At 48.0% G+C, this 13,989-nt stretch overlaps 1 protein-coding gene across 2 annotated transcripts in view; it reads right to left on the bottom strand.

Annotated features, from left to right (window-relative positions):
- The window catches only part of LOC121577861 (filamin-B), a 183,395-nt gene that overhangs the window by 19,234 nt on the left and 150,172 nt on the right, over positions 1-13,989 (bottom strand). For both annotated transcript variants that reach the window (XM_041891803.2, XM_041891804.2), the window contains 6 exons: positions 13,427-13,582; positions 13,082-13,285; positions 10,770-10,922; positions 8,065-8,187; positions 1,975-2,241; positions 1,677-1,814 (listed from right to left, as the gene is read on the bottom strand). In XM_041891803.2, the coding sequence (XP_041747737.1) occupies positions 1,677-1,814; positions 1,975-2,241; positions 8,065-8,187; positions 10,770-10,922; positions 13,082-13,285; positions 13,427-13,582 (1,041 nt within the window). The remainder of the gene's footprint in view (positions 1-1,676; positions 1,815-1,974; positions 2,242-8,064; positions 8,188-10,769; positions 10,923-13,081; positions 13,286-13,426; positions 13,583-13,989) is intronic.

Here is a 13,989-nt window from a genome sequence, read left to right as displayed (position 1 = left end):
CCAGGTGACTACCTCATGAAGCTGGTTGAGAGAATGCCAAGAGTGTACAAACTATCATCAAGGCAAAGGGTGGCTATTTGAAGAATCTCAAATATAAAATATATTTTTATTTATTTATTTAACACTTTTTTGGTTACTACATGATTCCATGTGTTATTTCATAATTTTGATGTCGTCACTATTTTTCTACAATGTAAAAAATAGTAAAAATAAAGAAAAACCTTTGAATTAATAGGTGTGTCCAAACTTTTGACTGGTAGTGTATATACTAGGCGGTGTCAGAGGAAGGCCCAAGTCATAGACTGTTCTCTCTGCTACCGTATGGCAAGCGGTACCGGAGCGCCAAGTCTAGATCCAAAAGGCTCCTGAACAGCTTCTACCCCCAAGCCATAATACTGCTGAACAATCAAATGGCTACCCAGACTATTTACATTGTTCCCCCCCTCCTTTGTTTTTACACTGCTGCTACTCTCTGTTTATTATCTATGTATAGTCACTTTACCCCTACCTACATGTACAAATTTCCTTGACTAACCTGTACCCCCGCACATTGACTCGGTACCGGTACCGCCTGTATATAGCCTCGTTATTGTTATTTTATTGTGTTAATTTTTATTTTATACTTTAGTTTATTTAGTAAAGATTTTCTTAACTCTTTCTTAAAACTCAATTGTTGGTTAAGGGCTTATAAGTAAGCACTTCACAGTAAGGTCTACACCTGTTGTATTCGACGCATGTGACAAATAAAATGTGATTTGATTTGATTATCAGCTGTTGTCAGACACATGTCGGTCTCGATAGACGATTCTGTTCCTCAATAGTGTTCAGTGAATTCTACTAGATAAAGACCATTCTGTTTCCAGTAGTGTTCAGTGAATTCTACTAGATAAAGACCATTCTGTTTCCAGTAGTGTTCAGTGAATTCTACTAGATAAAGACCATTCTGTTTCCAGTAGTGTTCAGTGAATTCTACTAGATAAAGACCATTCTGTTTCCAGTAGTGTTCAGTGAATTCTACTAGATAAAGACCATTCTGTTTCCAGTAGTGTTCAGTGAATTCTACTAGATAAAGACCATTCTGTTTCCAGTAGTGTTCAGTGAATTCTACTAGATAAAGACCATTCTGTTTCCAGTAGTGTTTAGTGAATTCTACTAGATGAGAAGCTGAAATGAGTATGACATCCTGGCATTTAAAGTATACTCATAAAAAAAAATAATCACATACTATAAAACGTTACTTATTCGCATACCCAAAATACCTACCATTTAGAACGCAAGTACAGGTATTGGGACACAACCAGTTAAACTATTACCTTTATAATACCCATTCAACCAGACCCATTCAACTATACCTTAAGATACGCAGGAAAACTCAGGGACCTAAATATGCAGTAAAACTCAGGGACCTAAATATGCAGTAAAACTCAGGGAAACTAAATATGCAGTAAAACTCAGGGAAACTAAATATGCAGTAAAACTCAGGGAAACTAAATATGCAGTAAAACAACATTTGAGCATAGAGAAGAATTCAATCTGTCGATGTGCCCTTGAGCAAGGCACTTAACCCTAATTGAATAAATGACTAAAATGTAAATGTAAATGTAATTCAACATGACATTTGAAACTGTAATGTCTGATAGATTGTTGATCCAGTGACCAGGTGGCTGGGTCCTTACCAGGCTCCTGAGCTATGTAAGACACCCCACAGGATCCATCCTTCCTGTCTTCAAAGGAGATCTCAGCTCTGCTGGGCCCCTCTACCGCGACGGACAGACCACCGGCACCAGCCTCCCGCGTCCAGATACTGAACTCAGCTATGGAGGAGAAGGAGACATAGTTATCAATATTATATAGAGTCATATTTGCCCCCCATGTGGAGAGAGATGTGGAAAGATGGAACGATTTAGAGACAGATGGAGAGGATCAAGAGATGGATAAAGAGAGAATAAGAGAGCTATACATCTATATCTCTACCTGGTACTCCACACTCTGCCTTCTCCAGGCCTGGCCCCCCTGCCTGGACCTTCCCAGCCCCTCCCTCTCCCAGGGGCCCCACAGTGAACTGGAAGGGGCTCCCAGGAATGTGCTGGTCCCTGTATTTCACAGCCACGGTGTGAATGCCCATCTCATTGGGCACGAAGCGTACGCAGTAGGTGCCGGGCCCCACCGCCTCCATGTCTGCCTTCTCTGTGGTGCCAGAGGGACTGGTTACCTGGGCTGACACATCATGGATGTCTATCTCTGAGGAGGTAGAGAAGGAGAGAGAGAGGTAGAGAAAGAGAGAGAGAGGGGAGGGAGAGGAGGGGAGGGGAGAGAGAGAGGAGGGGAGAGAGAGAGGAGGGGGAGAGAGAGAGAGAGAGGGGAGAGAGGGGGAGAGAGGGGAGGGAGGGGGAGAGAGGGGAGGGAGGGAGGGAGGGAGGGAGAGAGAGAGGGAGGGAGGGAGAGGCAGAAGGAGGGAGGGGGAGAGAAGGAGGGGGAGAAGGGAGAGGGGTGATGTATATACTATTATATTATTATTATTATATTATTATGTATTAGTCCACAGCACAGAGAGAGAAACAGGCTGTAGGGAGACTCACAGTCAGTCAGAGAGAGAGAAACAGGCTGTAGGGAGACTCACAGTCAGTCAGAGAGAGAAACAGGCTGTAGGGAGACTCACAGTCAGTCAGAGAGAGAAACAGGCTGTAGGGAGACTCACAGTCAGTCAGTCAGAGAGAGAAACAGGCTGTAGGGAGACTCACAGTCAGTCAGAGAGAGAAACAGGCTGTAGGGAGACTCACAGTCAGTCAGTCAGAGAGAGAAACAGGCTGTAGGGAGACTCACAGTCAGTCAGTCAGAGAGAGAAACAGGCTGTAGGGAGACTCACAGTCAGTCAGTCAGAGAGAGAAACAGGCTGTAGGGAGACTCACAGTCAGTCAGTCAGAGAGAGAAACAGGCTGTAGGGAGACTCACAGTCAGTCAGTCAGAGAGAGAAACAGGCTGTAGGGAGACTCACAGTCAGTCAGTCAGAGAGAGAAACAGGCTGTAGGGAGACTCACAGTCAGTCAGTCAGAGAGAGAAACAGGCTGTAGGGAGACTCACAGTCAGTCAGTCAGAGAGAGAAACAGGCTGTAGGGAGACTCACAGTCAGTCAGAGAGAGAAACAGGCTGTAGGGAGACTCACAGTCAGTCAGTCAGAGAGAGAAACAGGCTGTAGGGAGACTCACAGTCAGTCAGTCAGAGAGAGAAACAGGCTGTAGGGAGACTCACAGTCAGTCAGAGAGAGAAACAGGCTGTAGGGGAGACTCACAGTCAGTCAGTCAGAGAGAGAAACAGGCTGTAGGGAGACTCACAGTCAGTCAGAGAGAGAGAAACAGGCTGTAGGGAGACTCACAGTCAGTCAGTCAGAGAGAGAAACAGGCTGTAGGGAGACTCACAGTCAGTCAGTCAGAGAGAGAAACAGGCTGTAGGGAGACTCACAGTCAGTCAGTCAGAGAGAGAAACAGGCTGTAGGGAGACTCACAGTCAGTCAGAGAGAGAAACAGGCTGTAGGGAGACTCACAGTCAGTCAGTCAGAGAGAGAAACAGGCTGTAGGGAGACTCACAGTCAGTCAGTCAGAGAGAGAAACAGGCTGTAGGGAGACTCACAGTCAGTCAGTCAGAGAGAGAAACAGGCTGTAGGGAGACTCACAGTCAGTCAGTCAGAGAGAGAAACAGGCTGTAGGGAGACTCACAGTCAGTCAGTCAGAGAGAGAGAACAGGCTGTAGGGAGACTCACAGTCAGTCAGTCAGAGAGAGAAACAGGCTGTAGGGAGACTCACAGTCAGTCAGTCAGAGAGAGAAACAGGCTGTAGGGAGACTCACAGTCAGTCAGTCAGAGAGAGAAACAGGCTGTAGGGAGACTCACAGTCAGTCAGTCAGAGAGAGAAACAGGCTGTAGGGAGACTCACAGTCAGTCAGTCAGAGAGAGAAACAGGCTGTAGGGAGACTCACAGTCAGTCAGAGAGAGAAACAGGCTGTAGGGAGACTCACAGTCAGTCAGTCAGAGAGAGAAACAGGCTGTAGGGAGACTCACAGTCAGTCAGTCAGAGAGAGAAACAGGCTGTAGGGATACTCACAGTCAGTCAGAGAGAGAAACAGGCTGTAGGGAGACTCACAGTCAGTCAGTCAGAGAGAGAAACAGGCTGTAGGGAGACTCACAGTCAGTCAGTCAGAGAGAGAAACAGGCTGTAGGGAGACTCAGTCAGTCAGAGAGAGAAACAGGCTGTAGGGAGACTCACAGTCAGTCAGTCAGAGAGAGAAACAGGCTGTAGGGAGACTCACAGTCAGTCAGTCAGAGAGAGAAACAGGCTGTAGGGAGACTCACAGTCAGTCAGAGAGAGAAACAGGCTGTAGGGAGACTCACAGTCAGTCAGTCAGAGAGAGAAACAGGCTGTAGGGAGACTCACAGTCAGTCAGTCAGAGAGAGAAACAGGCTGTAGGGGAGACTCACAGTCAGTCAGTCAGAGAGAGAAACAGGCTGTAGGGAGACTCACAGTCAGTCAGAGAGAGAGAAACAGGCTGTAGGGAGACTCACAGTCAGTCAGAGAGAGAAACAGGCTGTAGGGAGACTCACAGTCAGTCAGTCAGTCAGAGAGAGAAACAGGCTGTAGGGAGACTCACAGTCAGTCAGTCAGAGAGAGAAACAGGCTGTAGGGAGACTCACAGTCAGTCAGTGAGAGAAACAGGCTGTAGGGAGACTCACAGTCAGTCAGTCAGTCAGTCAGAGAGAAACAGGCTGTAGGGAGACTCACAGTCAGTCAGTCAGAGAGAGAAACAGGCTGTAGGGAGACTCACAGTCAGTCAGTCAGAGAGAAACAGGCTGTAGGGAGACTCACAGTCAGAGAGAGAAACAGGCTGTAGGGAGACTCACAGTCAGTCAGTCAGTCAGAGAGAGAAACAGGCTGTAGGGAGACTCACAGTCAGTCAGAGAGAGAAACAGGCTGTAGGGAGAGTCAGAGTTTCTCTCCCCCTCGCTCCCTCTCCCCCTCGCTCCCTCTCCCCCTCGCTCCCTCTCCCCCTCGCTCCCTCTCCCCCTCCAGAAAGTTAGGTAATGTCGATATTTCACTTTTAAAAGCAGAACATAAAAGAAACCAAACAAACATGCAGCTTTAAATACAATGGAATAATGTTAAGAGACTGTTGGTGCATGTGAAGGCACATACACACTGGTGACATGTGATGAAGATGGAGTGCGTTCATTCTGCCAACCTCGCCGTCCGAAAGCCCAGTGCTATCAACGCACCCTCCAGCCCTGTGGGCCTCGCCAGGGGGGTAGCAGCGCTCCACATGCCCACCGCCCTGCACCGTACCAGGGTAGTAGCAGTGGAGTCCCTGCCTAGAACCAGGGTGGCACCAGAGGTCCTCCACGTGCCCGGGGCCCTGCCCAGTACTAGGCCAGACAGCCTGGACACCACCCTGCCTCTGCCACCAGGGGGCCCTCCACGGCTCCCCAGCCACACAGAGCAGTGGGAGCGACATATAGGAGAGACACCATAGAGGATTTCCTGGGATAGAGCCAGAAGGAACCACGTCACTATAGGAGGTGGAGGAGGAGGTGGAGGAGAAACAGGGAGAGGGAGGAGGAGGAGGGGGTGGAGGAGGAGAAACAGGGAGAGGGAGGAGGAGGAGAAACAGGGAGAGGGAGGAGGAGGAGGAGGGGGTGGAGGAGGAGAAACAGGGAGAGGGAGGAGGAGGAGGAGGGGGGTGGAGGAGGAGAAACAGGGAGAGGGAGGAGGAGGAGGAGGGGGTGGAGGAGGAGAAACAGGGAGAGAAGAAACAGGGAGAGGGACGAGGAGGAGGAGAAACAGGGAGAGGGAGGAGGAGGAGGAGGAGGGGGTGGAGGAGGAGAAACAGGGAGAGAAGAAACAGGGAGAGGGACGAGGAGGAGGAGAAACAGGGAGAGGGAGGAGGAGGAGGAGGAGGGGGTGGAGGAGGAGAAACAGGGAGAGGGAAGAGAAGTCAGGGCTGGAAAGAAAGAGGCCCAGGTACAGTAAACAGTAACAGAAAGAAAGAGGCCCAGGTACAGTAAACAGTAACAGAAAGAAAGAGGCCCAGGTACAGTAAACAGTAACAGAAAGAAAGAGGCCCAGGTCCAGTAAACAGTAACAGAAAGAAAGAGGCCCAGGTCCAGTAAACAGTAACAGAAAGAAAGAGGCCCAGGTACAGTAAACAGTAACAGAAAGAAAGAGGTCCAGGTCCAGTAAACAGTAACAGAAAGAGGCCCAGGTCCAGTAAACAGTAACAGAAAGAAAGAGGCCCAGGTCCAGTAAACAGTAACAGAAAGAAAGAGGCCCAGGTCCAGTAAACAGTAACAGAAAGAAAGAGGCCCAGGTACAGTAAACAGTAACAGAAAGAAAAGAGGCCCAGGTACAGTAAACAGTAACAGAAAGAAAAGAGGCCCAGGTACAGTAAACAGTAACAGAAAGAAAGAGGCCCAGGTACAGTAAACAGTAACAGAAAGAAAGAGGCCCAGGTCCAGTAAACAGTAACAGAAAGAAAGAAAGAGGCCCAGGTCCAGTAAACAGTAACAGAAAGAAGTCAAGGAAATAGTAACATCAGGAAAAAACTTTTAATAGAAAAGTAGATGAAAAAGCAAAGTAGGAAAAATAAAACATATTTTGAAAGCTAGAATGAGGACCCATGTAGAATGGGGAACCCCGTGACCAAAAGGTTAACTGACAGTTGGTTGAGTCCACACCCAGAGCACGATATCAGCAAACTGCTACAGAGAAAGGGCTTCCGCTATATTGGGGATATAACCCTGCTGTCATCGATACGTTAGCTTCCAGCCCTTCCGCTATATTGGGGATATAACCCTGCTGTCATCGATACGTTAGCTTCCAGCCCTTCCGCTATATTGGGGATATAACCCTGCTGTCATCGATACGTTAGCATCCAGCCCTTCCGCTATATTGGGGATATAACCCTGCCGTCATCGATACGTTAGCTTCCAGCCCTTCCGCTATATTGGGGATATAACCGTGCTGTCATCGATACGTTAGCTTCCAGCCCATCCTGCTCCTTGGGATAGCCAGCAGTAAATCCTCTACGGTCCAATACTCATACTACAGTTTTGGCCAACCCTCTATCTCTCTGGCCTATATAAACATGGACGGGCGTGTGGCTACAGAACCACAATATATGAGAGAGCGTGAGAGACAGTGAGAGAGAGAGTGAGTGAGTGAGTGAGTGAGTGAGTGAGTGAGTGAGTGAGTGAGTGAGTGAGTGAGTGAGTGAGTGAGTGAGTGAGTGAGAGAGAGAGAGAACCACTGGTCTGTAGGTTATATACAACAGGATGGGAACCACTGGTCCGTAGGTTATATACAACAGGATGGGAACCACTGGTCCGTAGGTTATATACAACAGGATGGGAACCACTGGTCTGTAGGTTATATACAACAGGATGGGAACCACTGGTCTGTAGGTTATATACAACAGGATGGGAACCACTGGTCTGTAGGTTATATACAACAGGATGGGAACCACTGGTCTGTAGGTTATATACAACAGGATGGGAACCACTGGTCTGTAGGTTATATACAACAGGATGGGAACCACTGGTCTATAGGTTATATACAACAGGATGGGAACCACTGGTCCGTAGGTTATATACAACAGGATGGGAACCACTGGTCTATAGGTTATATACAACAGGATGGGAACCACTGGTCTGTAGGTTATATACAACAGGATGGGAACCACTGGTCTGTAGGTTATATACAACAGGATGGGAACCACTGGTCCGTAGGTTATATACAACAGGATGGGAACCACTGGTCTGTAGGTTATATACAACAGGATGGGAACCACTGGTCTGTAGGTTATATACAACAGGATGGGAACCACTGGTCTGTAGGTTATATACAACAGGATGGGAACCACTGGTCTGTAGGTTATATACAACAGGATGGGAACCACTGGTCTATAGGTTATATACAACAGGATGGGAACCACTGGTCTATAGGTTATATACAACAGGATGGGAACCACTGGTCTGTAGGTTATATACAACAGGATGGGAATATATTCTACAGGTGTTCTTACCTGGTATCTTGAGGTTGAGGTCACAGACACTACCGACGGTAGCGATGGAAGCAGCCTTCTGTCGCCTGGTGACGCTCTCTCTGATACGGCCTTCTCCGGTCACCTTCACTGTGAACGGGCTGCCTGTGGCCACAAACACACACAGCAGGGCCAATAGTCACTATAACCTCATTTTATATTAAAATCAAATCAAATTAACATTGTACCATTTTAAAATTAGATCACACTGACATTTCAGAACTACAAGCTCTGCTGCACCACCATAGGGGTATGTTAGTTACGAAGCAAGCTAGATCTACTCAGGGTTTTCTAAAGCTAACCAGCTTCAGTTAGCTTCACATTCCAGCTCAGGCTTTATCCGTTCTACGACGGTTGAAATGACTTTCCCGCCTGCCACCAACTCTAGCAGGCATGTCGCACATAGCTAGTCGAATACCCAACTCGTCATTGAGAACGCTGAAACATTAATCCATGGGCAAGTCTGTGCCACATTTTCATTTTGTGCAAAAAACAGGAATCAGGAGGATAGAAATGTACCTGACTAAAAGGTGAGCCACATTCGTATGACCGGTTATCCCGTGTTGAACTCTACCTCGCTAACTCCTCAAACCTGACTGGTAGGATACCCCTCATGGCATTACGAACGTTGACACTAATCACTCTTGGTAGAGAGCAGCAGAGCTAAGTGTCTGGTACATTAAGTTAGCTACAGTGGGGGAAAAAAGTATTTAGTCAGCCACCAATTGTGCAAGTTCTCCCACTTAAAAAGATGAGAGGCCTGTAATTTTCATCATAGGTACACGTCAACTATGACAGACAAAATGAGAAAAAAAATCCAGAAAATCACATTGTAGGATTTTTTATGAATTTATTTGCAAATTATGGTGGAAAATAAGTATTTGGTCAATAACAAAAGTTTCTCAATACTTTGTTATATACCCTTTGTTGGCAATGACACGGGTCAAACGTTTTCTGTAAGTCTTCACAAGGTTTTCACACACTGTTGCTGGTATTTTGGCCCATTCCTCCATGCAGATCTCCTCTAGAGCAGTGATGTTTTGGGGCTGTCGCTGGGCAACACGGACTTTCAACTCCCTCCAAAGATTTTCTATGGGGTTGAGATCTGGAGACTGGCTAGGCCACTCCAGGACCTTGAAATAATTATTACGAAGCCACTCCTTCGTTGCCCGGGCGGTGTGTTTGGGATCATTGTCATGCTGAAAGACCCAGCCACGTTTCATCTTCAATGCCCTTGCTGATGGAAGGAGGTTTTCACTCAAAATCTCACGATACATGGCCCCATTCATTCTTTCCTTTACACGGATCAGTCGTCCTGGTCCCTTTGCAGAAAAACAGCCCCAAAGCATGATGTTTCCACCCCCATGCTTCACAGTAGGTATGGTGTTCTTTGGATGCAACTCAGCATTCTTTGTCCTCCAAACAAGACGAGTTGAGTTTTTACCAAAAAGTTATATTTTGGTTTCATCTGACCATATGACATTCTCCCAATCCTCTTCTGGATCATCCAAATGCACTCTAGCAAACTTCAGACGGGCCTGGACATGTACTGACTTAAGCAGGGGGACACGTCTGGCACTGCAGGATTTGAGTCCCTGGCAGCGTAGTGTGTTACTGATGGTAGGCTTTGTTACTTTGGTCCCAGCTCTCTGCAGGTCATTCACTAGGTCCCCCTGTGTGGTTCTGGGATTTTTGCTCACCGTTCTTGTGATCATTTTGACCCCACGGGGTGAGATCTTGCGTGGAGCCCCAGATCGAGGGAGATTATCAGTGGTCTTGTATGTCTTTCATTTCCTAATAATTGCTCCCACAGTTGATTTCTTCAAACCAAGCTGCTTACCTATTGCAGATTCAGTCTTCCCAGCCTGGTGCAGGTCTACAATTTTGTTTCTGGTGTCCTTTGACAGCGCTTTGGTCTTGGCCATAGTGGAGTTTGGAGTGTGACTGTTTGAGGTTGTGGACAGGTGTCTTTTATACTGATAACAAGTTCAAACAGGTGCCATTAATACAGGTAACGAGTGGAGGACAGAGGAGCCTCTTAAAGAAGAAGTTACAGGTCTGTGAAAGCCAGAAATCTTGCTTGTTTGTAGGTGACCAAATACTTATTTTCCACCATAATTTGCAAATAAATTCATAAAAATCCTACAATGTGATTTTCTGGATTTTTTTTTCTCAATTTGTCAATCATAGTTGACGTGTACCTATGATGAAAATTACAGGCCTCTCTCATCTTTTTAAGTGGGAGAACTTGCACAATTGGTGGCTGACTAAATACTTTTTTCCCCCACTGTATAGGTAGAGTGTCTTACCTGGCACGTGTTTTCCCCCACTGTATGTGTAGAGTGTCTTACCTGGCACGTGTTTTCCCCCACTGTATGTGTAGAGTGTCTTACCTGGCACGTGTTTTCCCCCACTGTATGTGTAGAGTGTCTTACCTGGCACGTGTTTTCCCCCACTGTATGTGTAGAGTGTCTTACCTGGCACGTGTTTTCCCCCACTGTATGTGTAGAGTGTCTTACCTGGCACGTGTTTTCCCCCACTGTATGTGTAGAGTGTCTTACCTGGCACGTGTTTTCCCCCACTGTATGTGTAGAGTGTCTTACCTGGCACGTGTTTTCCCCCACTGTATGTGTAGAGTGTCTTACCTGGCACGTGTTTTTCCCCACTGTATGTGTAGAGTGTCTTACCTGGCACGTGTTCGTCAGCGAAGCGTATGGAGACGATGTAGGAGCCTGGTTCTGATGGGCAGTAAGAGACGCCACACGTCCCATCCTCCATGTCCTGGGTCTGGATGTCCACTTTACTGGGCCCCTCAACAGATAAGGCCAGACCCCCGTAACCTGGGGGAGAGGATGACAACACCAGTCAGACCCTGGAAGGACAGGCCCAGCCCCCCGTAACCTAGGGGACCACAACACCAGTCAGACCCTGGAAGGACAGGCCCAGACCCCCGTAACCTAGGGGACCACAACACCAGTCAGACCCTGGATGGACAGGCCCAGACCCCCGTAACCTAGGGGACCACAACACCAGTCAGACCCTGGATGGACAGGCCCAGACCCCCGTAACCTAGGGGACCACAACACCAGTCAGACCATGGATGGACAGGCCCAGACCCCCGTAACCTAGGGGACCACAACACCAGTCAGACCCTGGATGGACAGGCCCAGACCCCCGTAACCTAGGGGACCACAACACCAGTCAGACCCTGGATGGACAGGCCCAGACCCCCGTAACCTAGGGGACCACAACACCAGTCAGACCCTGGATGGACAGGCCCAGACCCCCGTAACCTAGGGGACCACAACACCAGTCAGACCCTGGATGGACAGGCCCAGACCCCGTAACCTAGGGGACCACAACACCAGTCAGACCATGGATGGACAGGCCCAGACCCCCGTAACCTAGGGGACCACAACACCAGTCAGACCATGGATGGACAGGCCCAGACCCCCGTAACCTAGGGGACCACAACACCAGTCAGACCCTGGATGGACAGGCCCAGACCCCCGTAACCTAGGGGACCACAACACCAGTCAGACAGATAATTCTGGGAGTGAGCAATGCATTCAGGAGTCGTGTCAGTTCCCGAATGGTCAGGAAACCATTGTGACTAAATCAAATGATGCTTTCTAACAAACCATGACGCTGTAGATGATGGACACTTTGGAAAAACAAATCAGGATGTAAAATCCACACATTGTGTTCACATCATCCAGCCAACGAAAATACTAAACTTAGTAACAACAAAAGCACATTTCTGGTTTCCAGAAAGAACAGTGTTGGTTTCCCGTAATACAGTGTTAAAAGGTTAAATAACTAAACCCATTCAGTTCATTCTCTTCCTGTATATCCATTCTCTTCCTGTATATCCATTCTCTTCCTGTATATCCATTCTCTTCCTGTATATATCCATTCTCTTCCTGTATATCCATTCTCTTCCTGTATATCCATTCTCTTCCTGTATATCCATTCTCTTCCTGTATATCCATTCTCTTCCTGTATATCCATTCTCTTCCTGTATATCCATTCTCTTCCTGTATATCCATTCTCTTCCTGTATATCCATTCTCTTCCTGTATATCCATTCTCTTCCTGTATATCCATTCCCCTCTGAAGCCCTGTTCTGTTCTTCACCCTGTTGGAGGCTGTACTACTCTACCTAATTACAATGACTGCTTCCCAAATGGCACCCTATTTCCTATGTAGTGCACTGCTTTAGACCAGGACCCACATAGGGAATAGTGAAACTGCTTTAGACCAGGACCCATAGGGAATAGTGCACTGCTTTAGACCAGGACCCACATAGGGAGTAGTGTGTTATATCACATTAAATTAACCATAACATTTACCAGACGTTTTGGCTGAAACGGTTATTTCCTCACGTTATCCACCATTACCGGAACCTGAGACACCCCAGAGACTGCGTGTTACGTGTGTGTGAATCAATAAAAAAAAAATGGGGAACATAATTAAATGCTGCGGTCAGCACGGCTCCCAACTGAACCAGAGAAGAAAGACCGTGCTGACCGTGTGTGTGTGTGTGTGTGAGTGTGTGTGTGTGTGTGTGTGTGCGCGCTAACAGCTAACCGCAAGCTAACCGCACTCGCCACGTCATCGCCACACTATTAGGTCTTAAAATCTCTAATGTATAGGAGTCATAGGCCAGCTATAGTATGTGCTACGTAACCATCCCTTTAAAAAGCACTGCTGCAATAATCCCCTTTAACTTTCCAAAGACGTAGAACCACCCCTCTGGGCCTCAGTAACTAGGCTTTGGTCAGGAACTCATCCTTGTAAGAACGTGAGGTTAAGCGTGAGAGGCATGCAGTGACGTATGAAGGCAGGACACCAATACCCCCAAAACAACACCCCCATGGCCTCTTAAAGCAAACTTTTCAATTGGAGACTAATTATTTTAGGTGGGTGGCGGTAACAGTGTCAGGCGGGGCGACCCTGGACCGTTGTAATACCTATAACCATTTAAGACAGACACTCACCAGCTTCTCGTGTGTCGACCACAAAGTCGGACATGTCGAAGGTGTGTCCCTCGACCAGCCCCTGTCCGTACACCTTGACCTTGGAGGCGTCGCCGATCTCTGATTGCACAACCATGATGGTGATGGGGCTGTTGGCAACATGGCGGCCATTCTTCTTGATGCTCACCAGGTGCTCCCCAACCTCCCTCGGGATGAAGGAGATACCTGAGGGGGGAAGGGGGGGGAGAGAGAGAGAGAGAGACAGAGAGACAGAGAGAGACAGAGAGAGACAGCGAGAGCGAGAGAGTTAAAGCAAACCTACTTTACTATGCAAGATGGATGGAAGGGGTTGGGGTCAGGTCTTACCGATGTGGTTGTTGGGCTGTCTCTTGAGCAGGCAGGGTTCGTCGCGGCCAGAGGGGGCCTTGATGCTGGCGGTCAGTAGAGACAGGTCAGTCTCTGTAATGTCCAGGGAGAAGTCAGCTGCAGAACCCAACTTCAACTGGGAGCAACGCTTTTCCTCTGGAAAGAGACACACAGACAGGGTTAGCGAGTGAGTGAGTCAGCAGCAGTCACATTGACCATTCAGGATGAGAGAAGTAGAGGAACTGTTTGTTCAGGTCATGGATGGGCCTTTTCACAGAGCTATAGTGTCAACAGGCTTCTGTTCCAGCCGAGCACTAAGACAGGCTTCTGTTCCAGCCGAGCACTAAGACAGGCTTCTGTTCCAGCCGAGCACTAACACACAGGCTTCTGTTCCAGCCGAGCACTAACACACAGGCTTCTGTTCCAGCCGAGCACTAACAGACAGGCTTCTGTTCCAGCCGAGCACTAAGACAGGCTTCTGTTCCAGCCGAGCACTAACACACAGGCTTCTGTTCCAGCCGAGCACTAAGACAGGCTTCTGTTCCAGCCGAGCACTAACACAC

Source organism: Coregonus clupeaformis, chromosome 12, assembly GCF_020615455.1.
Source record: "Coregonus clupeaformis isolate EN_2021a chromosome 12, ASM2061545v1, whole genome shotgun sequence".
Lineage (NCBI taxonomy): Eukaryota > Metazoa > Chordata > Actinopteri > Salmoniformes > Salmonidae > Coregonus > Coregonus clupeaformis.
This window is presented reverse-complemented; position numbering and strand designations above follow the sequence as displayed.